Source organism: Scyliorhinus torazame, chromosome 15, assembly GCF_047496885.1.
Source record: "Scyliorhinus torazame isolate Kashiwa2021f chromosome 15, sScyTor2.1, whole genome shotgun sequence".
Classification (NCBI taxonomy): Eukaryota; Metazoa; Chordata; class Chondrichthyes; order Carcharhiniformes; family Scyliorhinidae; genus Scyliorhinus; species Scyliorhinus torazame.
In genome coordinates, this window is record NC_092721.1 from 124,416,480 (window position 1) to 124,441,511 (window position 25,032).

General features: G+C 47.9%; 1 protein-coding gene across 1 annotated transcript in view; it reads right to left on the reverse strand.

The window, feature by feature from the left end:
• Positions 1 to 25,032, reverse strand: part of uxs1 (UDP-glucuronate decarboxylase 1) — a 158,111-nt gene that overhangs the window by 94,204 nt on the left and 38,875 nt on the right. Inside the window, exons 6-7 of the mRNA XM_072476675.1 lie at positions 7,852 to 8,032; positions 4,233 to 4,337 (exon numbers count right to left, since the gene is read on the reverse strand). Of these exons, the coding sequence (XP_072332776.1) occupies positions 4,233 to 4,337; positions 7,852 to 8,032 (286 nt within the window). The remainder of the gene's footprint in view (positions 1 to 4,232; positions 4,338 to 7,851; positions 8,033 to 25,032) is intronic.

Sequence of the window (25,032 nt, forward strand, 5' to 3'; positions counted from 1 at the left end):
CACCGCGGCCAGAGTCTTGGCATCCACATTTAGCAGAAAAATTGGCCTATAAGACCCACACTCAGACGGGTCCTTATCCTTCTTTAAAAGCAACAAAATGGATGTCTGTCCCGTTGTCTCTGGCAGTATCCCTTTAGCCACCGCATCCTCAAACATCTCCACCAACAGCGGCGCCAACTTATCCAGAAACATTTCTTAAAACTCCACCAGGAACCCATCCGACCCTAGTGCCTTAGGCATCTGCATCTTCCCCATCGCCGACCGAACCTCTTCCACCCCCACGGACTCTTCCAGACCTGCCCTCTCCTCCTCTATGACAGTCCAGCCCCCCCCAAAAATCCCTCATATCGGACTCATTTCCTGGGGGCTCTGACCTATACAACTTTTTAAAGAACTCCTCAAATTCCTTGCTCGCCTGCTCTAGGATGGGGCAGCCACCACCAACACCCCTGCCCCATCCTAGACCCGAGCAATCTCTCTCGCAGCTGCCTGCCGGTGGAGCTGGCCCGCCAGCGACTGCCCATTTCGCCATACTCATGTACAATCCCCTTGGCCTGCCTTAACTGCCGCACTGCCTTTCCTGTGAACAGAAAGTCAAGCCTTGCCCACAGTTTCTATCTCCTCACCAGAAGATCAGGGGTAGGATCCTCTGCATTCTTCCCATCCACTTCCAAGATTTCCTCTACCAGCCACTGCCGCTCCTCTCTTGCCTCCCAATCTACGCCCCCCCATAATAACTGGTGCGCATCCAAATTCGGTATGGCAGTCAACATCTTCTTCATAAACCCCCACGTTGCCCCAATTTGGGGTGTACACGCTAACCAACACCACCAACCTCCCCTCTAAAACACCCATTACTATAACGTACCTGCCCCCTTGCTAAGCCACCACCTTCTCCATCTGAAACCTCGCTCTGTTACCCACCAGTATCGCTACCTCCTCGGGCCCTACTTTCAAAGCCCAAATGGAACAACTGACTCACCCAGCCTCCTCTAGTCCTTTAACCTCAAATGGGTCCCTTGCAGCAGGACCAGGTCAGCTTTCAAGTTCTTCAAATGTGAGAAAATACTTGCCCGCTTTACCTGCCCTCCCACCCATGGATGTTGCAAGTTATCATATGGACTGGAGGTCTCTCAACAAATCCCAAAGTATTATCCCAAAGTCCCAAAACCATCCCCTCCCAAACACAACCTGAAAGAGAGAAAAAATATCAAAACAAACAAAATCCTAACTCAATTTAGTCCCAGTCCTTCAACCTTCACAATGCCTCCGCCTCCTCTGCCATCTCAAAGTAATAGTGTCTGGAGTTGTGAATGACTCTCAGCTTCACCGTGTAGACCACCCCAAACTGCACGTTGCTCTTATACAACACTGCCTTCTCCCCAAAAAAGGATTGCCAGCTCCACCGCAACATCCTGGTATATACAAATACTATTGCAGTCCCACCTCATTCCTCGATTCAACTTTGTCCATCTCAGCACTTTCTCCTTCACCTGGTAGTCACTCACCACCCCGACTTGGAAATATATCGCCATTCTTTCACTGGGTCAAAATCCTGGAACTCTCTCCCTAACAACACCTCAGGGTCTTCAGTGGTTCAAGAAGGCAACGCACCACCGTCTTCTGAAGAGCAACTAGGGATGGCCAATAAATGTTGGCCTAACCAGCGACATCCACATCCCGTAAACAAATTTTTAAAAATCTGCATGCTTACTTTGTGTTCATTCTATGAGTACATCCATGGCCCTCTAAATATCAACATTCAGACTTTTCCCGACTTTATAAACCTTACATTTCTAAATATTATACTCCATCTATCACCTTGTTGTCTACTCACCTAATCTGTCTATATCTCCATGCAGCCTGTTGTTCTCACAGCCTACATTTCCCACCTAGCTTTATATCATTAACAAGCTAGGAAACATTACTCTAAGTCTTCTCATCTCAGTCATTAATACAGATTTTAAACAGTTGAGGCCGAAGTCAGATTTCTTGTGGCAATCCATTGGCTGCAGGGCATCAATTTGAAAATGCCCCATTTAGAATAGAATAGAATAGAATTTGGGCAGCACGGTAGCACAAGTGGATCGCACTGTGGCTTCACAGCGCCAGGGTCCCAGGATCGATTCCCCGCTGGGTCACTGTCTGTGCGGAGTCTGCACGTTCTCCCCGTGTCTGCGTGGGTTTCCTCCGGATGCACTGGTTTCCTCCCACAGTCCAAAGACGTGCCATGATAAATTGCCCTTAGTGACCAAAGTGACTTAGAGTCCTACTATCCACTTCCTGCCCACTAACCAATTCTCGATCCATGCTAACATATTACTTTCAGTTGCATGAGCCCTTATCATGCATATTAACCTATTGTGTGGAACCTTATCCAATGTCATTTGGAAATCCAAGTAAACTACATCTAATAACACCTCTCTATCTATCCTGCTCAATGTATCCTCAAAGGATTTCAATACATTCATCAAGTATGATCTCCCTTTTGTAAAACTATGTCGACTCTATTATAAAATGGATTGTTTGGACTTCTTTAATAATTATTCCAGCATTTTCCTGATGACGTATGTCAGGTTAACTGACCTGTATGGCTTAGATTTTCCTCACCCTGGGGCGACATGCTTAAGAGATTGGGTGAGAGGAGAGGGGACAAAGTGAAAATTAGCAGCGTGCCCCATCAAGTCTCTTCCGCGCTTACTCCTGCTATTGGGGATGTTTCACAGGGCAGGGAGAAGGATCGGCTGCACATCAAATGGAGAAGGGCAGCCAACTTGCATGCTTAAGACTCCTATCTGGGGAAATCTAGAGGGTCTGCTGGCATTTCACAGCAGCTATTTCACCATCCAGCTCCGTGCAGAGGCAGCCATCTTAATCAGCCCCCTTGGCCCCAGTGAGCCCTCTGGAGGGGATTCCCCTCCAATCGCCTGCTTGGTGGCACGGTCATTATCATTGCTGACTCACAGCTCCAGGGTTCAATTCCGACTTCGAGTGACTGTGTGGAGTTTGCACTTTCTTCCTCTGTCTGCGTGGGTTTCCTCCCACAGTCCAAAGATGTGCAAGTTAGGTGGATTGGCCAAGCTAAATTGCCCCTTAGTGTCCAAAAGATTAGGTGGGGTTACTGGGTTATCTGGATAGGGTGGAGGCATGGGCTTAAGTAGGGTGCTCTTCCGAGGGCTCGTGCAGATTCAATGGACCAAATAGCCTCCTTCTGCAATGTAAATTCTATGATTCTATGGTGCCTCAAACTTACCCCTCCATTTTGAGGTCCAATTCCTGACCTGTCACAGCAAGTCCTACCTCTCCTGGTACAGCTGCTGAGGCTTCAGAGCCACCAGCCATGAGCAGGAAGCAATTGTGAGTCCGTCCACCATCTTTAAGAGGACAATGATCTCAAAGGAAGCCAATTAGGAGGCCACATCCTGAAAAATAATTTCACCAGTTTGGCTGCAGGGGTCTCAAAGGATGCAGATTTGTTTGATTGATATTTATTGTCACATGTACTGAAGTACAGTGAAAAGTATTTTCCTGCGGCCAAGGGGACGTACACAGTACCCACATAGCAGCCAAAAGAATAATCAACAGAGTACATTGACAGCATCAACAAATAGTGATTGGTTACAGTGCGGACAAGGCCAAACAAGAACAGCATAGGGTTTCTGCAGAGAAAATCCTGCCCCTAGTTTCATTTTCTCTCTCCCTCCCTCCTTTATTAAAAAGCAATGTTATAGAACATACAGTGCAGAAGGAGGCCATTCGGCCCATCGAGTCTGCACCGGCCCACTTAAGCCCTCATTTCCACCCTATCCCCCTAACCCAATAAAACCTCCTAACCTTTTTTGACACCAAGGACAATTTACCATGACCAATCCACCTAACCTGCACGTGTTTGGACTGTTGGAGGAAACCGGAGCACCCGGAGGAAACCCACGCAGACAAGGGAAAAACGTGCGGACTCCACACAGATTCCCAAGCAGGGAATCGAACCTGGGACCCTGGCGCTGTGAAGCCACAGTGCTAACTACTATGCTATCGTGCTGCCCTATTGTTTGCTAACCTCTAGAGGTTATGTTTGCTAACCTCTAGAATCTAAGAAAACCACCAGCTCTGCAGCTACCTATTTTAGAACTCTGGTAGGCTATTAGGTCGTGGGATTTGGGAAAAACAAAATGTTAACATTATTTTAATGCTTGAGTAATAAAAGCAATAGAATACCCCCAAAAAACTCTTACCTAACATGTTTAATGTCCCAATAGTATTTGTCTTCAGTGTCTTGATAGGGTTATACATATAATTTGGAGGAGATGCTGGTGAAGCCAGGTGATAAATCTGATCCACTATTTTGAATAAAAACAGAAACTGATTTATTACATAGCAAGCTCATGTACATATTTAATGCAACAGATTCTCATTGAAAAAATCTAATCTGATATTGCATTTTGATCATGTGATTCTTTCCCTAATCATAAGACCAACTTCTGAGCTGCATTGGAACTTTTCTAACTGAAAAATTGAAGCAATCAAGAAGCAGCTGATTGGAAATAAAATCAAATGATGTGCTTTTAAATGAGATTGATCATTTTCAAGTGGAAAGGCAGTTTATCTAACATTTTCAAATTTCAACCACAGTAAAACATGGCAATACCAGTGGGGTGTAGACATGACAGCGAGATTTTGATTGTCTACATAGTCGCAATGTTCAATAACTCTGCAGCGCCAATTGTTCTTATTATGTTGACTTAGCTGATCAAGACAAGGTTGTAAATTCTTGGTGAAACAATATGATTATTCTATGTAGCTGCCTTTTAGATGTTATAAGAGAAATAATTCCTGGTTTATGTAGCTCCCAAGTCAAAACGTGCCAAATGTCATTTTTGAACTGCAGTGCTGTTGCTCTGTCAGAAAATACAGTAATTATGTGCTGGCAAACATACATAGCTACATTGAAGATAGGAGCAGGAGAATGCCTTTTGGCCCTTCAAGCCTGCTCCGCCATTTATCACGATCATGGCTGATCATCCAACTCAACAGCCTAATCTTGCTTCAGCGTAATCCTGCTATTGAAATGAGCGATCAACCAATTAATATTTTGATGCCATAAACATGCATTAAAATGCCATATGAACTCAGCAGGTCCAGAGGCATCTGTGAAGAGAGAAAGTATGACCCTTCGACAGAACTGAATCTTTTGATGGAGCTGATTGAGGGAGGGATGAAAGCTAGGACACTGGAAGAACTTCCCTTTCTTCAAATAATGCCAAAGAATCATTAACACCCGTCTGAACCAGTGGAACAAGAACTTGGAGCATCAGATTAAAATGTTGTCATAAGAATGGGCACCTCAGTTGGCAGGGATGGGTGTGGAGTCTAAGAACTCCACTACTCATTTGATAACAAATGTATCACTGATACTGCCGTAATAAGGCTGGCAAAGTAACTTCAGATTATATGACCATGAGACTTACAGATGTTTGTACAGTATCGTATCTCTAAAACCAGGAGTCTTTCTGAGCACTAGCCTACGGTGTCCAGTTCTCAATTTATTGAGCATTTAAAGTTTTAGTTTCGATTAGTTGTACTGAATACAGGCCATTAGAGGTACTTATAGTTGTGTTTTATGCAAGAGGAGGTGAAGTGTATGAATGTGAGACATGATTGATAAAGATCATTGGTAGGTGAGTTACAGTGGTGTGGAGAACAGAGCAGGGAGGCTGGTAGTGCAACTGTGGGATGTGGTATATGAAGATAGTGACTTTATCTGGATGCATTGCCTTTGCAAGATTTGTCTGGATGACCTCCTGGTTCCTTGTGGATTCATTTCCTTTTGGCAGCAAAAAGTTTGTGTGCTGCCTGCATCAGAAGCAACTGGCATGGGTAATACAACTTCATGATCCCCATGCCTGTTTTCAGGCTCTGTCCAACTTTGTCCCAAAATGTTTACGTGCTCACTACTTTTGATCTTGATTGGATTCCTAACACAGATGGTTCAAAATGTGTCTAAATGGTATACTGAATTACAAAAAGCAAGCAGAGTCACCTTATAGATCACAATAGTTAATATCTTAAGAACACATTTTCAATGTATTATTCGGAAAGGTATTTTGATAGGCAGTGAGGAAAAGCAAGATTGGTACATTTTTAAATGGGGTACAGATTAACAATCTTTTGTGCGCAACCTACTCATTTAAGTGCATGTGCCCTTTGAACTTTTTGGTTACGTGGCAACTTAACAGGGCCAACTGCTTCTCGGCTTGTGTGGGAGCTTCCAGGCTGCTGTGCAGCTGCTTAGAGGGCACATTCGTGCAAATACCCAAATCTTCAATGGTGATAGGATAAATTACAAAAGCGAATAAATAGGAATATGGGTTAAGTATGCAATATCATGGAATTTACCATGCAGAAGGAGACCATTTGGCCCATACAGTCTGCACCAGCCCTTGGAAAGAGCACCCTACTTAAGCCCACACCTCCACCCTATCCCAGTAACCCTACCTAACCTTTTGGACACTAAGGGGCAATTTAGCATAGCCAATCCACCTAACCTGCACATCTTTGGCCTGTGCGAGGAAACCGGAGCACCTGGAGGAAACCCACACAGACACAGGGAGAAAGTGCAAACTGCACACAGATAGTCACCCGAGGCTGGAATTGAACCCAGGACCCTGGAGCTGTGATGCAGCAGTGCTAACCACTGTGCCATTGTGCCACCCCCAAAAAAAATATTTTTAACAATCCAATAAGTTTATTACTGCTAGTGCATTTCATAATAACCGAGGTCCTTGCACAAGCATTCTTTGGGACAAGGGCAAATTATACAAACAACTGCAGTCAGTAACACAATATGTGTTACTTCACTTTCCATAAAGGCACAGAGTAAAAAAGTAAGTTATGCTAATCCTTTTTAAAGCACAGATTAGGGTCCAGCTAGTGCTGCAGCCAATTCTGGGCACTGCATTTTTAAGAAGAACATCAAGAGTGTAAGAGAAGATTTAATAGAGTGACCAGGGATGAAGGATTTTAGTTATGTGGAGGGGCTAGAGGAACTGAGGTTGTTCCACTTGGTGGAGAGAAGGTTAAGAAGATATTTGACAGAAGTGTTCAAACTCATGAGGGTTTTTGATCGGGTAAATAAGGAGACACGTCGCCAGTTTCCTATATGTCAGTAAGGTTCAGTTTATAACATTCTGCCGAGTTTGAAGATTGAGAGTTCAAGGCCCACTTCAGCATGTGATCTCAAAAACCATGGCTGACACTTCAGTGCAGTACTAAGGAAGCACTGGACTGTCGGTATGTTGTCTTTGAGATAAGGCATTAAACCAAGGCCTTGCTTATCCACTCAGGTGGGCATAAAAGATCTTGTGTCACTATTTCAAAGAAAGTAGGGAAGTTATCACCATGTCCTGACCAATATTTACCCTCAATCAACATTGCAAAAACAAATTACAATGCTGTTTGTGGAGGCATGCTGTGTGCAAATTACATTAGTGACTTCAATCGCTTCAGACTTGGTTGTATACTAAGTTACCTGTTTTAATTATGTGTCTGGCATCTAGATTTTCCATAACTTCCATTTTCTTCTATTTCTGCTCAAAATGTCACACATACAATTAATTGCTTTGAAACGCAATACCTATGGATCTCAAACAGGGATGGATGGTTTAGCACAGTGGGCTAAACAGCTGGCTTGTAATGCAGAACAATGCCAGCAGCGCGGGTTCATATCCCATACCAGCCTCCCCGAACAGGCGCCGGAATGTGGCAATTAGGGGCTTTTCACAGTAACTTCATTGAAGCATACATGTGACAATAAGCGATTATTATTATTATTATGACTTGGTAATGAGAACTCACCTTCAATATATAACGGTTCTACAACATCATGATTGATCAATTCAAAGTTTTCATGTCCAATCCAGTGTTCCACGTTCCTTTTCCGGCCTGTGAAAAAGTTGTCAACCACCGTTACTTCATGACCATCCATCATGAGTTTATCAGCAAGATGAGAACCTACAAATCCGGCTCCTCCTGTTATCTGCAAAAGGAAATATAGAACACTTAACTTTAAAAAAATCACATTCAATTCAATTCCTTACCCATCCTGCCGCCATAAAAAATGGAGGGTAGATGGATATTATAAAGAATACAAATCTGTGGAGTACGTGTGAAGTAGAAGAGACTGAGTGATCATGGGGGTATGTGGGTGCGACAAGAGTACAGTTCCCTCTCTGGTAGAGGGGTCAATTACTACGGTTAAATAGGTTTAAGGTGCGAGGGGCAAGGTTTAGTGGAGATGTACGAGGCAAGTTTTTTTACACAGAGGGTAGTGGGTACCTGGAACTCGCTGCCGGAAGAGGTGGTGAAAGCAGGGACGATAGTGACGTTTAAGGGGCATCTTGACAAATACATGAGTAGGATGGGAATAGTGGGATATGGATTCCGGAAGTGTAGAAGATTTTAGTTTAGACGGGCAGCATGGTCGGCGCAGGCTTGGAGGGCCGAAGAGCCTGTTCCTGTGCTGTACTTTTCTTTGTTCTTTGATATCAGGATAAAGAATATCAGTGAACAAACCGGCAAGTTAGGAAAAAAAAGGTAAAAGTAAATGTAGTAATATGAATAGATCAACATATGGGAGCCTCGGTGTGGTCCCCGATCAGAGATAACCATCGGTTTGTCCCAGGAAGGATGGACGGGGGGTTTCAGAGCTGGCATCGGGCAGGGATTAGAAGAATGGGGGACCTGTTCATCGATGGGACGTTTGCGAGCTTAGGGGCGCTGGAGGAGAAGTTTGGACTACCCCCGGGAAATGCTTTCAGGTACATGCAAGTGAGGGCGCTTGTGAGGTGGCAGGTGAGGGAATTCCCGCTGCTCCCGGCACAGGGGATTCAAGACAGGGTGATTTCGGGCGTATGGGTCGGAGAAGGCAAGGTGTCGGCGATATACCAGGAGATGAAAGAAGAGGGGGAGGCTTTGGTAGAGGAGCTGAAGGGTAAATGGAAAGAGGAGCTGGGGGAGGAGATTGAGGAGGGTGTGGGCTGAAGCCCTAAGTAGGGTTAATTCCTCTTCCTCGTGTGCCAGGCTTAGCCTAATACAATTTAAGGTTGTTCACAGAGCGCATATGACGGGGACGAGGCTGAGCAGGTTCTTTGGGGTGGAGGACAGATGTGGGAGGTGCTCAGGAAGCCCGGCGAACCATGCCCATATGTTTTGGTCGTGCCCGGCACTGGACGGGTTCTGGAGGGGAGTTGCGAGAACTATATCCAAGGTGGTGAAAGTCCAGGTCAAGCCAAGTTGGGGGCTAGCACTATTTGGAGTAGTGGACGAGCCGGGAGTGCAGGTGGCGAAAGAGGCCGGCATTCTGGCCTTTGCGTCCCTGGTAGCCCGGCGGAGGATCTTGTTAGTGTGGAAGGATGCAAAGCCCCCCAGTGTGGAAGCCTGGATAAATGACATGGCAGGGTTTATTAAGTTGGAGAGGATAACATTTGCCTTGAGAGGGTCTGCGCAGGGGTTCTACAGGCGGTGGCAACCGTTCCTAGACTATCTCGCGGAGCGTTAGATGGAGTTCGGTCAGCAGCAGCAGCAACCCGGGGGGGGGGGTATCTTTCTTGGGGGGGGGGGGGAAGGTTTTTTTTTTCTGGGGGGTATCTGAGCAAGAAAATACATAAATGATCCGGAAAACTGATATGTACGGGAGGAATCCAATGTACAAAGTTCTGTATCATATGGACTTGCCATGTTTATGTCTTGCTATGCGAACTTTCTTTTCTTTTTGTTATGGGGGGGGGGGGGGGGGGTTTGTTTGTATGGTTGAAAATTTTGTTAAAAAATTCTTAATTAACATTTTTTTTAAAAAAATGAATAGATCAACATCATAAATGAAAAAGCATTAGGAGTAAAAATGTAAGGAATTATATAATAGGGCTTGATCATTCTGTGATAAGGATTTTGAAAAATTGAGGCAGGGAGTTCAAAGAAGTAACAAAATTGCAATTAAAAGTAAGCATTGTGAAGGTAGTACACTTTGGAAATGGTGATCATAATCTTATTATCCATGTGTAATCCAATATAATCAATATTAAAATTAGTCAACTTTTGTGGCATAAGAAACCCAGCCTAAATTAATAGGCATTTTGGGGGTGGGGGTGGGGAGGAGGGGGAGCAGCAGTAGATGATACGTAAGAGAGATGGATAAAGTACAAACTAATTCAACTCTGCCCGGAAGTAAAGCGGCCTGTTAAAAGCTGGTATTTTGGCAATAGACGTAGATGCCAGAACAAAAATTGTATATTTGAAATGAGAACATATGGGGCTATATTCTCCGCAGCCCCGCGCCAAAATCGCATTCGGTGCGGGGGACGAGAATCCAATCTCACGCCAAAATCAGAGCAGGTCCGGCGATTCTCCGGGACCCGAGAATCGACGTGATCGCGGAGTTCTCCACTTGGCTGAGGGCCCATTGCCAGAAGCCAGCCCAGCGATCCTCCGCTCCCGACCGGCCGAGTTCCCGACGGCGTGGAACTAACCACCTATTGCCGGTCGGGATGCTCGCATGGCAGCTGCGGACTCACTCGGTGGCCGCCCTGGTTGGGGGTGGGGGGGGGAAAATCGGACACTGGGGGAGGGGGGGGGAGCTCATATTCACGGCTGAAGTTCAAGGTCAGCCGTGGTCATATTGAATCACTGAGCAGGATCACAGTTCTTCTCCTATTTCTTATGTCTGTCCTCAATTGATCTCACCAAGGCACTCGACCATTTGAGCAGAGGCTGTCTATTTAAGCTGCTGGAGGAAATTGGCTTGATCTTTCCAAGACGAGTAAGATCAGCTATAATAGGGAAATTTCAGAACCCTATGAGATCTGCAGTGAGGTCAAAGAGTGTTGTGTTTTGGCGTCAACACTCTTGGGCATATTCTTCTCTTTGCTGCTGATATGTGCCTTCAGTTCTTCTGCAGCAGGTTGTCGAATCAGAGACCAGAACTGATAGAAAGCTATTCAGTCCTGCTCACCAGAGATCCAAGACAGAAGTGCAGCAAGAGCTCATCAGAGATTTGCTCTTTGTCGTTGATGTCGTACTAGTATTTCATTTTGAGGAACACCTTCAGGGACAAACTCTCTCACAACTATAAAGAATCCAATATGACCATCAGCATCAAATAGCCAAAAGGCATGGTTCAGGACTTGCCATAACTGCCATCAATGAGCACCAACGTGACACTGGAGGTTGTTGGTAACTTCACATAACTAGACTCCACAATCTGTCACTTTCTACTGAAATCAATATGTGCATTATAATGGTCACTGTTGTTATGTTCCAGTTGAATAAGAGAATGTGGGACAAAATTACATCAATGAGAACACCAAAATACAAGTCGACCATTCCTTTACAGTAGTGAGACCTGGGTGCATATGCTAGACAGGAGAAATGGTTGGTCAGTTTCCACTTTTGTTGCCTCAGATGTATCCCGGGTAGCTCTGGGCAGGACAAAGTCACCAACTAGAATCCTGGAACTAATTCCATCCCGTACACTCATATCAAGCCAAAGTCTACACTGGCTCGGCCACATCCATCAGATAGATGATGGCCACATAACTAAGGACATTCTGCACAGTAATGATGGCCACTGGGTCACAACCTGCTGGACCTCGATGACAAAGGCACCTGCAATTGAATTATGAAGATGGTGGACATTGACACAGACAACTGGAAGACAATTGCTGATGGCTAAAACCTAGGAAGGCTGTTTGGAGAGGCATGGGACAAGCCGAGAAGAAATGGGAAAACTGAAATGGCTGAAGAGGACCCAGAGAAAACAAAAACCATTGAATAATGAACCTTCTCAGGCCACTCTCTTCATCTGTACTAAGTGTGGCAGAGACTTGGCATAGTGGGGCGCTTGAGTCACACCAGGCAATGTTTAACAGAGAGTTGACAATCATGGTGCAAACCTTCACATCACGAGACAGAGGGCTGCTAAAAGAAAATGCATAAGGTGTAGGAGCAGAAGTAGGCTATTCGACCATCGAGTTTGGTCCTCAGGAACCTTAAGGTTTGCAGAACCCAGAGTCACAGAAAATGGTTTTCATAATCTCATGATTAAGATTTATTGAATTGACTTCCGGGTGCGGCGATGACCAGCTAAGTCGCACGTTTCGGCAGCTCCCGGTGGAACGGACTTGTGGGCTCTTGATAGGAGCCCCATCGGCAATTTTAACGGCAAATAACACTGTGCGGTAATCCAGAAGGGAATCCCCCCTGGACACGGATGGAAAAAAGAGAGGAAAGTAGCCGGATTGCGGTGGATCCTCTAGAGCAGTGGCCAGGAAGGCAGGCACAAAGCAAGATGGCGTCGGAAGGAGGCAGTTTAATATGGGGCCCTGACCAACAAGAGTTCCTGCGGCGTTGCGTGGAAGAACTCAAAAAGGAGATGAAAAAGGAGCTGTTGGCCCCGATATTACAAGCGATTGAGGGGCTAAAGGAGGAGCAAAAGACCCAGGAACAGGAGCTTCGGGTCGTGAAGGCAAAGGCTGCTGAGAATGAGGACGACATACAGGGCCTGGTGGTGAAAACGGAGATCCACGAGGCACAACACAAAAGATGTGTGGAAAAGCTGGAGGTGCTGGAGAATAATGCGAGGAGGACGAACCTAAGGATTCTTGGTCTTCCCGAAGGTGCAGAAGGGGCGGACGTCGGGGCATATGTGAGCACGATGCTGCACTCGTTAATGGGATCGGAGGCCCCGATGGGTCCGCTGGAGGTGGAGGGAGCCTATCGGGTTATGGCGCGAAGACCGAGGGCTGGAGAAATTCCTCGAGCAATAGTGGTGAGATTTCTCCGATACAAAGACAGAGAGATGGTCCTCAGATGGGCAAAGAAAACTCGTAGCAGTAGGTGGGAGAACACGGTGATCCGCGTATATCAAGATTGGAGTGCGGAGGTGGCGAGAAGGAGGGCATGCTTTAATCAGGCCAAGGCGGTGTTGCATAAAAGGAAGGTCAAATTCGGAATGCTGCAACCGGCAAGACTGTGGGTCACACATCTAGGGAAACACCACTACTTCGAAACGGCAGATGAGGCGTGGACATTTATTGTCGAGGAGAAGCTGAAGTGAGCGGGCCAGAAAAAGAACGTTTGGGACAAAAGTGGGGGGGTGAATATGTGGGATGAAGGGGGGAAAAGGGGGAAGAGATGACTTCCCAAGTTGTTAAACCTGCGACCCTGTAACTTCTCGCTCTTCCCCATGTCGTGGGGGAGGGGGTGAGCGAGGATGAGGAGCTGAGGGCGCCGGCCATTGGGGGCGGGGCCAAAAGGGAAGCGCGGGCTTTGTTCCCGCGCTATGGTAATCATGGCGGGAACAGGGAAGCAGGAAGGAGGGGGCCTCGCACAGTGTGAGCCGAGGTCACGGGGGGAAGCCGAGGTCGGCCAGAGTTTGCTGACTTCTGGGAGCAACATGGGGGGTGCAATTACGCTAGCTTGGGATCTAGCGGGGGGTGGGGGTTAACTGGGTTGCTGCTGCTGGGGAGAAGGTGGAGCTGGTATGGGAGGGGGGGGGGGTGGGGTCGGGGCGGGGGGGCGCCGCCTGGGGGGGATATAGCTACGTGGGAACCGGGTGAGGAGCTGGATTGAAAAAGGAAATGGCTAGTCGTCAAGGGGGGGGGGGGTAAAGAGCCCCCCAACCCGGTTGATCACGTGGAATGTGAGAGGGCTGAACGGGCCGATTAAGAGGGCACGGGTACTCGCACACCTAAAGAAACTTAAGGCAGATGTGGTTATGCTTCAGGAGACGCATCTGAAGCTGATAGACCAGGTTAGACTACGCAAAGGATGGGTGGGGCAGGTGTTTCATTCGGGGCTAGACGCAAAAAACAGGGGGGTGGCCATACTAGTGGGGAAGCGGGTAATGTTTGAGGCAAAGACTATAGTGGCGGATAGTGGGGGCAGATATGTGATGGTGAGTGGCAAACTGCAAGGGGAGGCGGTGGTATTAGTGAACGTGTATGCCCCGAACTGGGATGATGCCAATTTTATGAGGCGTATGTTAGGACGAATCCCGGACCTAGAAGTGGGGAAGTTGGTAATGGGTGGAGACTTTAATACGGTGCTGGACCCAGGGCTGGACAGATCGAGGTCCAGGACCGGAAGGAGGCCGGCTGCAGCTAGGGTGCTTAAGGATTTTATGGAGCAGATGGGAGGAGTAAATACCTGGAGATTTAGTAGACCTAGGAGTAAGGAGTTTTCGTTTTTCTCCTATGTACACAAAGTATTTTCACGAATAGATTTTTTTGTTTTGGGAAGGGCACTGATCCCAAAGGTGACGGGGACGGAGTACACGTCTATAGCCATCTCGGATCATGCTCCACACTGGGTGGACCTGGAGATAGGGGAAGAAAAACAACAGCGTCCACCCTGGAGAATGGACATGGGATTTTTGGCAGATGAGGGGGTGTGTTTAAGGGTGAGGGGGTGTACTGAAAGGTACTTGGAACTCAATGATAATGGGGAGGTACAGGTGGGAGTGATCTGGGAGGCGCTGAAGGCAGTGGTTAGAAGCGAGCTGATATCTATTAGGGCACATAAAGGAAAGGAGGGTAGGGAAAGGGAGCGGTTGTTGAAAGAACTTCTGAGGGTGGACAGACAATATGCGGAGGCACCGGAGGAGGGACTGTACAGGGAAAGGCAAAGGCTACATGTAGAATTTGACTTGTTGACTACGGGTAATGCAGAGGCACAATGGAGGAAGGCACAGGGTGTACAGTACGAATATGGGGAGAAGGCGAGTAGGTTGTTGGCCCACCAACTGAGGAAAAGGGGAGCAGCAAGGGAGATAGGGGGGTGAGAGACGAGGAGGGAGAGATAGAGCGGGGAGCGGAGAGAGTGAATGGAGTGTTCAAGGCATTTTACGAAAGACTATAAGAAGCGCAGCCCCCGGATGGGAAGGTGAGAATGATGTGCTTTCTGGATCAGCTGGAATTTCCAAAGGTGGAGGAGCAGGAGAGAGTGGGGCTGGGAGCACAGATTGAGACGGATGAAGTAGTGAAAGGGATTGGGAGCATGCAGGCGGGGAAGGCCCCGGGACCAGACGGATTCCCAGTTGAATTCTATAAGAAATATTTGGACTTGCTGGCCCCGCTACTGATGAGAACCTTTAATGAGGCGAAGGAAAGGGGGCAGCTGCCCCGACTATGTCAGAGGCAACAATATCGCTCCTCCTAAAGAAGGAAAAAGACCCGCTGCAATGCGGGTCATACAGGCCCATTTCCCTCCTGAATGTGGATGCTAAGATTCTGGCCAAGGTAATGGCAATGAGGATAGAGGATTGTGTCCCGGGGGTGGTCCAGGAGGACCAAACTGGGTTTGTGAAGGGGAGACAGCTGAATACAAATATACGGAGGCTGCTAGGGGTGATGATGATGCCCCCACCAGAGGGGGAAGCGGAGATAGTAGTGGCGATGGATGCCGAGAAAGCATTTGATAGAGTGGAGTGGGATTATTTGTGGGAGGTGTTGAGGAGATTTGGCTTTGGGGACGGGTATATCAGGTGGGTACAGTTGCTGTATAGGGCCCCGATGGCGAGCGTGGTCACGAATGGACGGGGGTCTGACTATTTTCGGCTCTATAGAGGGACGAGGCAGGGATGTCCTCTGTCCCCGTTATTGTTTGCACTGGCGATTGAACCCCTGGCATAGCACTGAGGGGTTCCAGGAAGTGGAGGGGAGTACTCAGGGGGGGGGGGAGAAGAACACCGGGTATCTCTGTATGCGGATGATTTGTTGCTATATGTGGCGGACCCGGCGGAGGGGATGCCAGAGATAATGCGGATACTTGGGGAGTTTGGGGATTTTTCAGGGTATAAACTGAACATGGGGAAAAGTGAGTTATTTGTGGTGCATCCGGTGGGAGCAGAGCAGATAGATAGAGGATTTACCGTTGAGGAAGGTAACAAGGGACTTCCGGTACCTGGGGATCCAGATAGCCAAGAATTGGGGTACATTACATAGGCTTAATTTAACACGGTTGGTGGAGCAGATGGAGGAGGATTTCAAGAGATGGGACATGGTGTCCCTGTCATTGGCAGGTAGGGTGCAGGCGGTTAAAATGGTGGTACTCCCGAGATTCCTTTTTGTGTTCCAGTGCCTCCCGGTGGTGATCACGAAGGCTTTTTTTCAAAAGAATTGAGAAGAGCATTATGAGTTTTGTGTGGGCTGGGAAGACCCCGAGAGTGAGGTGGGGATTCTTGCAGCGTAGTAGGGACAGGGGGGGCTGGCACTACCGAGCCTAAGTGAGTACTACTGGGCCGCCAACGTTTCAATGGTGTGTAAGTGGATGGGAGAAGGGGAGGGAGCGGCGTGGAAGAGATTGGAGAGGGCGTCCTGCTGGGGGACTAGCCTACAAGCAATGGTGACGGCGCCATTGCCGTTCTCACCAAAGAAATACACCACAAGCCCGGTGGTGGTGGCTACATTGAAAATTTGGGGGCAGTGGAGACGGCATAGGGGAAGGACGGGAGCTTCGGTGCGGTCCCCGATAAGAAACAATCATAGGTTCGTTCCGGGGAGAATGGATGGGGGATTTGGAGCATGGCAAAGAGCTGGGGTAGTGCAACTAAGAGATCTATTTGTAGATGGGACGTTTGCGAGTCTGGGAGCGCTGACGGAGAAATATGGGTTGCCCCAAGGGAATGCATTTCGGTATATGCAATTGAGGGCTTTTGCGAGGCAACAGGTGAGGGAATTCCCGCAGCTCCCAACGCAGGAAGTGCAGGATAGAGTGATCTCAGAGACATGGGTGGGGGACGGTAAGGTGGCGGACATATACAGGGAGATGAGGGACGAGGGGGAGATCTTGGTAGATGAGCTGAAAGGGAAATGGGAAGAAGAACTGGGGGAGGGGATTGAGGAGGGGCTGTGGGCTGATGCCCTACGTAGGGTAAACTCATCGTCCTCGTGTGCCAGGCTAAGCCTGATACAATTTAAGGTGCTACACAGGGCGCATATGACTGGAGCACGGCTTAGTAAATTTTTGGGGGTAGAGGATAGGTGTGCGAGATGCTCGAGAGGCCCAGCGAATCACACCCACATGTTCTGGTCATGCCCGGCACTACAGGGGTTCTGGGTGGGGGTGGCAAAGGTGCTTTCGAAGGTGGTGGGGGTCCGGGTCAAACCAAGCTGGGGGTTGGCTATATTTGGGGTTGCAGAAGAGCCGGGAGTGGTGCAGGAGGCGAGAGAGGCTGATGTGTTGGCCTTTGCGTCCCTTGTAGCCCGGCGCAGGATATTGTTAATGTGGAAGGAAGCCAAATCCCTGGGTGTGGAGTCCTGGATAAACGACATGGCAGAGTTTATAAAGTTAGAACGGATTGTTCGGCTCAGGGGTTCACCAGGCGGTGGCAACCGTTCGTCGATTACCTCACAGAAAGATAGAGGGAATGGAAAAGAAGTAGACAACAGCAGCAACCCGGGGGGGGGGGGGAGAGAAATCGGACGGACTCTCAGGGATGTTATTGTATTGCATTTTTGGAGAGTATTTATTTTGGACAAGGCAGTTGCCATTTAGTTTTGTTTTTGTTTATAGATCACTTATTTATTTGTTTAAAACTGGCCACTGTTATTTATATTGCTTTATTGTTGTGTAAAAGAAACACTACGTATTGTTATGTTTGGCCAAAAATCTTGAATAAAATATATTTAAAAAATAAAAAGATTTATTGAATTATCAGGCATTCCACAATTAAAAGTCTGTAAACTAAAGATATATTTTTCTTGGCAAAAAACATATTTGTAACCTATGTGGCATTAAATTAAATCTGTTGATACTCATCTTTAGAATAAAAAAAATACTTGTTAAGTTATTTTCCACAATGACACTAATGTTTTAGTTTCAAGGAGTTTGATTGAAAGTTCTTTACTCAAAGGATTTGTTTTCTAATCTCTGGCAAGACTAATTTATTGCACTTGTTCTTTTATCGCAATCTAAGTAACCTCTCTAAGTACTCAATTTTCCTAAAGAATTTGCATTCTAATTTTAAGGAACCCAATTACATCTCCCTTGATTCTTTTTGCTGTGAGAAGTTAAATTTAAAAAGCTTCTATATAATTTGGTGCTCAGGTTCCATAAAACATGCTCAAGCACATTGCAATGCTCTTTTGAAGGTTGGGAGGCCAGAGCTGCATAAGATTTCAAATATAGCTCCAATAGTAAACAAAATAAGGTTGAAAGCGTGGTCTTTATTTGTAAATATATTGCCACAGGAAATTTTGATTTTTAGCACTTTATTAGCCTTGTTGTTTTGTCCTGCCCAAAACCAAGATTTTTTATCTTAATTATGTTAGGCAAGTACTATTACAACTGTTATAGCCGACAAAGGTGTCTTTCAGCAGGAGTTACATTAAATATGTTTTTTTTCATCCAGTATGAATCACTTTTCTGCATTAGAGCGATGGACAAAATGCTGCCGGGTTTACAGCTTCATAGCAAACATTGGTACGGTCACCACGGTAGTACAGGGGTAGCATTGTTGCTTCACAGCTCCAGGGCCCCAGGTTCGATTCCTGGCTTGGGTCACTGTCTGTGTGGAGTCTGCACGTTCTCCCTGTGTCTGCGTGGGTTTCCTCCGGTTTCCTCCCACAAGTTCCGAAAGACATGCTGTTGAGTAATTTGGACATTCTGAATTCTCCCTCTGTGTACCCAAACAGGCACCGGACTGTAGCGACTAGGGGCTTTTCACAGTAACTTCATTGTGCAATGTTATGTAAGTCTACTTGTGACAAAAAAGATTATCAGAAATCATACGTATAGTGTGCTGGACTACCCATAAACAGTATTATAAGAAATCTACTGGATAATTAGATATTAAAAAGTTAATTCAAACTTTAAAGAGTTCCTGTAATGCTTTCTCTTCCACTATCTCGTACCAGTAATGCCTACAAGAAGGTAGAAGTCAGCTGTTTTTTTGAAGTGCTGCAGTCTTTCTGGTGTAGATACATCAACAGTGCTATAAGGAAGGGAGATCCTGGAGCTTGGCCCATCGAGAATGAATAGTTTCTAGATCAGTATTTGGGGGGGGGGGGGGGGGGGTGCAGCTTGCAGGTGGTGTGTTTCCATCCAATTGCTGCTGTTGTCCTAGATGATGGAGGTCATAAGTTCAGAATGTGCTGTTGAAGTAGTCTTGGTGCGTCGGTTCAGTGCATCTTGTAAACTGTAAAACGCTGCTGACACTATATGGAGGGCATGCCAAACAAGTGAGCTGCTTTGTCCTGAATGATCTCAAGCTTCCTGAGTATTGTTGAGTTGTACTTATCCTGGGAGTATCCAATTACACTTCTGACTTGTGTTTTGTAGATGCTGTATATGCTTTGGGAATTCAGGAGGTGAGTTACTCACCATAGAATCTTCAGTCTCTGACCTGGTCTTGCAGCAACAGTATTTATATGGCTGGTCAATGATAACCTCCAATGTAAATGGTGAGGGATTCAGCGATGCTGATGCCAGTGAATGTCAAGGTTAAATTCTCTCTTGTTGAAGATGATCATTGTGCAAATCCTATTTGCCACTCATCAGTCCAGGCCTGACTGCTGACCATGTCGTTATGCATGCAGGTATGGACTGCTTCAGTATCGGAGGAATTGCAATTATACTGGACACTATGCAATCAGCAAACATTCCCACTTCTGACCTCATGGTTTGGTGAAGATCATTGATGAAGCAATTAAAGCTGGTTGGGTTAGAATACTATTCTTTTTTTTTTTTAAATAATATTTTATTGAAAATTTTTGGTCAACCAACACAGTACATTGTGCATCCTTTACACAACATTATAACAATACAGATAATAATGACCTTTTTTATTTAAACAAGAACAAAAGAAAACAACAACGAATAAATAAATATTAAATAACAAAAAATAAAAACTAGCCCTAATTGGCAACTGCCTTGTCTCAGGCCACCCCCCCCCCCCCCCCCCACCCCCCCACCCCCCACCCCCCAAGTCCTGGGCTGCTGCTGCTGCCTTCTTTGTTCTCCCCTATCTATCTTTCCGCAAGATATTCGACGAACGGTTGCAACCGCCTAGTAAACCCTTGAGCCGACCCCCTTAGGACGAACTTAATCCGCTCTAACTTTATGAACCCCGCCATATCATTTATCCAGGTCTCCACCCCCGGGGGCTTGGCTTCTTTCCACATTAGCAATATTCTGCGCCGGGCTACTAGGGACGCAAAGGCCAAAACATCGGCCTCTTTCGCCTCCTGCACTCCCGGCTCTTGTGCAACCCCAAATATAGCCAACCCCCAGCTTGGTTCGACCCGGACTCCTACTACTTTCGAAAGCACCTTTGTCACCCCCATCCAAAACCCCTGTAGTGCCGGGCATGACCAAAACATATGGGTATGATTCGCTGGGCTTCTCGAGCACCTCGCACACCTATCCTCCACCCCAAAAAATTTACTGAGCCGTGTTCCAGTCATATGTGCCCTGTGTAATACCTTAAACTGAATCAGGCTTAGCCTGGCGCACGAGGACGACGAGTTTACCCTGTTTAGGGCATCTGCCCACATCCCCTCCTCAATCTCCTCCCCTAGCTCTTCTTCCCATTTCCCTTTTAGTTCGTCCATCATAGTCTCCCCTTCGTCTCTCATTTCCCTATATATATCCGACACCTTACCGTCCCCCACCCATTTCTTTGAGATGACTCTGTCCTGCACCTCTTGTGTCGGGAGCTGCGGGAATTCCCTCACCTGCTGCCTCGCAAAAGCCCTCAATTGCATGTACCTGAATGCATTCCCTTGGGGCAACCCATATTTCTCGGTCAGCGCTCCCAGACTCGCAAACTTCCCATCCACAAATAGATCTTTCAATTGCGTTATACCTGCTCTTTGCCACATTCCATATCCCCCATCCATTCCCCCCGGGGCAAACCTATGGTTGTTTCTTATCGGGGATCCCCCCAGTGCTCCGGTCTTTCCCCTATGTCGTCTCCACTGTCCCCAAATCTTCAGTGTAGCTACCACCACCGGACTCGTGGTATAGTTCCTTGGTGAGAACGGCAATGGGGCTGTCACCATAGCCTGCAGGCTGGTCCCCCTACAGGACGCACCTCTCTAATCTCTTCCACGCCGCTCCTTCCTCCTCTCCATCCACTTACTCACCATTGAAATATTAGCGGCCCAATAATACTCACTTAGGCTCGGTAGTGCCAGCCCCCCCCTATCCCTACTACGCTGTAAGAATCCCTTCCTCACTCTCGGAGTCTTCCCGGCCCAAACAAAACCCATAATACTCTTTTCTATCCTTTTGAAAAAAGCCTTCGTGATCACCACCGGGAGACACTGAAACACAAAAAGGAATCTCGGGAGGACCACCATCTTAACTGCCTGCACCCTCCCTGCCATTGACAATGCTACCATGTCCCATCTCTTGAAATCTTCCCTCCATCTGTTCCACCAACCGCGTCAAATTTAGCCTGTGCAATGTGCCCCAATTCTTAGCTATCTGGATCCCCAGGTAACGAAAGTCTCTTGTTACCTTCCTCAACGGTAGGTCTTCTATTTCTCTACTCTGCTCCCCTGGATGCACCACAAACAGCTCACTCTTTCCCATGTTCAATTTATACCCTGAAAAATCCCCAAACTCCCCAAGTATCCGCATTATTTCTGGCATCCCCTCCGCTGGATCCGCCACATATAGTAGCAGATCATCCGCATATAAAGATACCCGGTGTTCTTCTCCTCCCCTAAGTATTCCCCTCCATCCCTTGGAACCTCTCAGCGCTATCGCCAGGGGCTCAATCGCCAGTGCAAACAGTAATGGGGACAGAGGACATCCCTGCCTTGTCCCTCTATGGAGCCGCAAATATGCCGATCCCCGTCCATTCGTGACCACACTCGCCACTGGGGCCCTATACAACAGCTGCACCCATCTAACATACCCCTCTCCGAACCCAAATCTCCTCAACACCTCCCACAGATAATCCCACTCCACTCTATCAAATGCTGTCTCGGCATCCATCGCCACTACTATCTCCGTTTCACCCTCTGGTGGGGCCATCATCATTACCCCTAACAACCTCCGTATGTTCGTGTTCAGCTGTCTCCCCTTCACAAACCCAGTTTGGTCCTCATGAACCACCCCCGGGACACATTCCTCTATTCTCATTGCCATTACCTTGGCCAAGACCTTGGCATCTACATTGAGGAGGGAGATTGGTCTGTAGGACCCGCATTGTAGCGGATCCTTTTCCTTCTTTAAAAGAAGCGATATCGTTGCTTCTGACATAGTCGGGGGCAGTTGTCCCCTTTCCTTTGCCTCGTTGAAGGTCCTCGTCAGTAGCGGGGCGAGCAAGTCCAAATATTTTCTGTAAAATTCAACTGGGAATCCGTCCGGTCCCGGGGCCTTTCCCGTCTGCATGTTCCTAATTCCTTTCACCACTTCTTCTACCGTGATCTGTGCTCCCAATCCCATCCTTTCCTGCTCTTCCACCTTGGGAATTTCCAGCCGATCCAAAAACTCCATCATTCTCTCCCTCCCATCCGGGGGTTGAGCTTCATACAATTTTTTATAAAATGTCTTAAACACTTCATTCACTCTCTCCGCTCCCCGCTCCGTCTCTCCATCTTCGTCTCTCACCCCCCCTATTTCCCTCGCTGCTCCCCTTTTCCTCAATTGGTGTGCCAGCAATCTGCTTGCCTTCTCTCCATATTCATACTGTACACCCTGCGCCTTCCTCCATTGTGCCTCTGCAGTGCCTGTGGTCAGCAAGTCAAATTCCACATGCAGCCTTTGCCTTTCCCTATACAGTCCCTCCTCCGGTGCTTCCGCATACTGTCTGTCCACCCTCAAAAGTTCTTGCAACAACCGCTCCCGTTCCTTACTCTCCTGCTTCCCTTTATGTGTCCTTATTGATATCAGCTCCCCCCTAACCACCGCCTTCAACGCCTCCCAGACCACTCCCACCTGAACCTCCCCATTGTCATTGAGTTCCAAGTACTTTTCAATGCATCCCCTCACCCTTAAGCACACCCCCTCATCCGCCATTAGTCCCATATCCATTCTCCAGGGTGGACGCCCTCTTGTTTCCTCCCCTATCTCCAAGTCTACCCAGTGTGGGGCATGATCCGAAATGGCTATAGCCGTATATTCCGTTCCCCTCACCCTCGGGATCAATGCCCTACCCAACACAAAAAAGTCTATGCGTGAATAGACTTTATGGACATAGGAGAAAAACGAGAACTCCTTACTCCTAGGTCTACTGAATCTCCACGGGTCCACCCCTCCCATCTGCTCCATAAAATCCTTAAGCACCTTGGCTGCTGCCGGCCTCCTACCAGTCCTGGACTTCGGCCTATCCAGCCTTGGTTCCAACTCCGTGTTAAAGTCTCCCCCCATTATCAGCTTTCCGGTCTCTAGGTCTGGGATGCGTCCTAGCATTCGCCTCATAAAATTGGCATCGTCCCAATTCGGGGCATACACGTTTACCAACACCACCATCTCTCCCTGTAATTTGCCACTCACCATCACGTATCTGCCCCCGTTATCCGCCACTATAGTCTTTGCCTCGAACATTACCCGCCTCCCCACTAATATAGCCACCCCCCTGTTTTTCGCATCCAGCCCCGAATGGAACACCTGCCCTACCCATCCTTTGCGCAACCTAACCTGATCTATCAGTTTCAGGTGCGTTTCCTGTAACATGACCACATCTGCTTTAAGTTTCTTAAGGTGTGCGAGTACTCGTGCCCTCTTTATCGGCCCGTTAAGCCCCCTCACGTTCCACGTGATCAGCCGAGTTGGGGGGCTTCCCACCCCCCCCCCCCCCTTGCCGGTTAGCCATCATCTTTTTCCAGCTTCTCGCCCAGTTCCCACGCGGCTGTATTTCTCCCAGACGGTGCCCCCCCGCCCATCCTTTCCCGCACCCACTCCCCCCTTTCCCCAGCAGCAGCAACCCAGTAATTCCCCCCTCCCCCCCCCCCGCCCCCGCTAGACCCCCCGCTAGCGTAATTACTCCCCCCATGTTGCTCCCAGAAGTCAGCAAACTCTGGCTGACCTCGGCTTCCCCCCGTGATCACGGCTCGCCCCGTGCGGCGCCCCCTCCTTCCTGCTTCTCTATTCCCGCCATAATTATCATAGCGCGGGAACCAAGCCCGCGCCTCTCCCTCGGCCCCGCCTCCCATGGCCAACGCCCCATCTCCTCTCCCTCCCCACCTCCCCCCATCACCACCTGTGGGAGAAAGAAAAGTTACCATACCGCAGGATTAATCATACAATCCCTCTTCGCCCCCCCCCCCCCCCCCCACTCGTCCCACCACTTTGTCCAAACGTTCATTTTCGTAGTCCAATCATTCCAATTTTTCTTCTACAATAAAAGTCCACGCTTCATCCGCCGTCTCAAAGTAGTGGTGCCTCCCTTGATAGGTGACCCACAGTCTTGCCGGTTGCAGCATTCCAAACTTTATCTTTTTTTTGTGAAGTACCGCTTTGGCCCGATTAAAGCTCGCCCTCCTTCTCGCCACCTCCGCACTCCAATCTTGATAGACGCGGATCACCGCGTTCTCCCATTTACTACACCGAGTTTTCTTCGCCCATCTAAGGACCATTTCTCTATCCTTAAAACGGAGAAATCTCACCACTATGGCTCTGGGAGCTTCTCCTGCTCTCGGTCCTCGCACCATAACTCGGTATGCTCCCTCCACCTCCAACGGACCCGTCGGGGCCTCCACTCCCATTAACGAGTGCAGCATCGTGCTCACATATGCCCCGACGTCCGCCCCCTCCACACCTTCAGGAAGGCCAAGAATCCTCAAGTTGTTCCTCCTTGCGTTATTTTCCAGTGCCTCCAACCTCTCCACAGATCGTTTCTGGTGTGCCTCCTGTATCTCCGACTTCACCACCAGGCCCTGTATGTCGTTTTCATTCTCTGCTGCTTTCGCCTTCACGACCCGAAGCTCCTGCTCCTGGGTCTTTTGTTCCTCTTTCAGCCCTTCAATCGCCTGTAATATCGGGGCCAACAACTCTTTCTTCATTTCCTTTTTTATCTCCTCCACGCAGCGT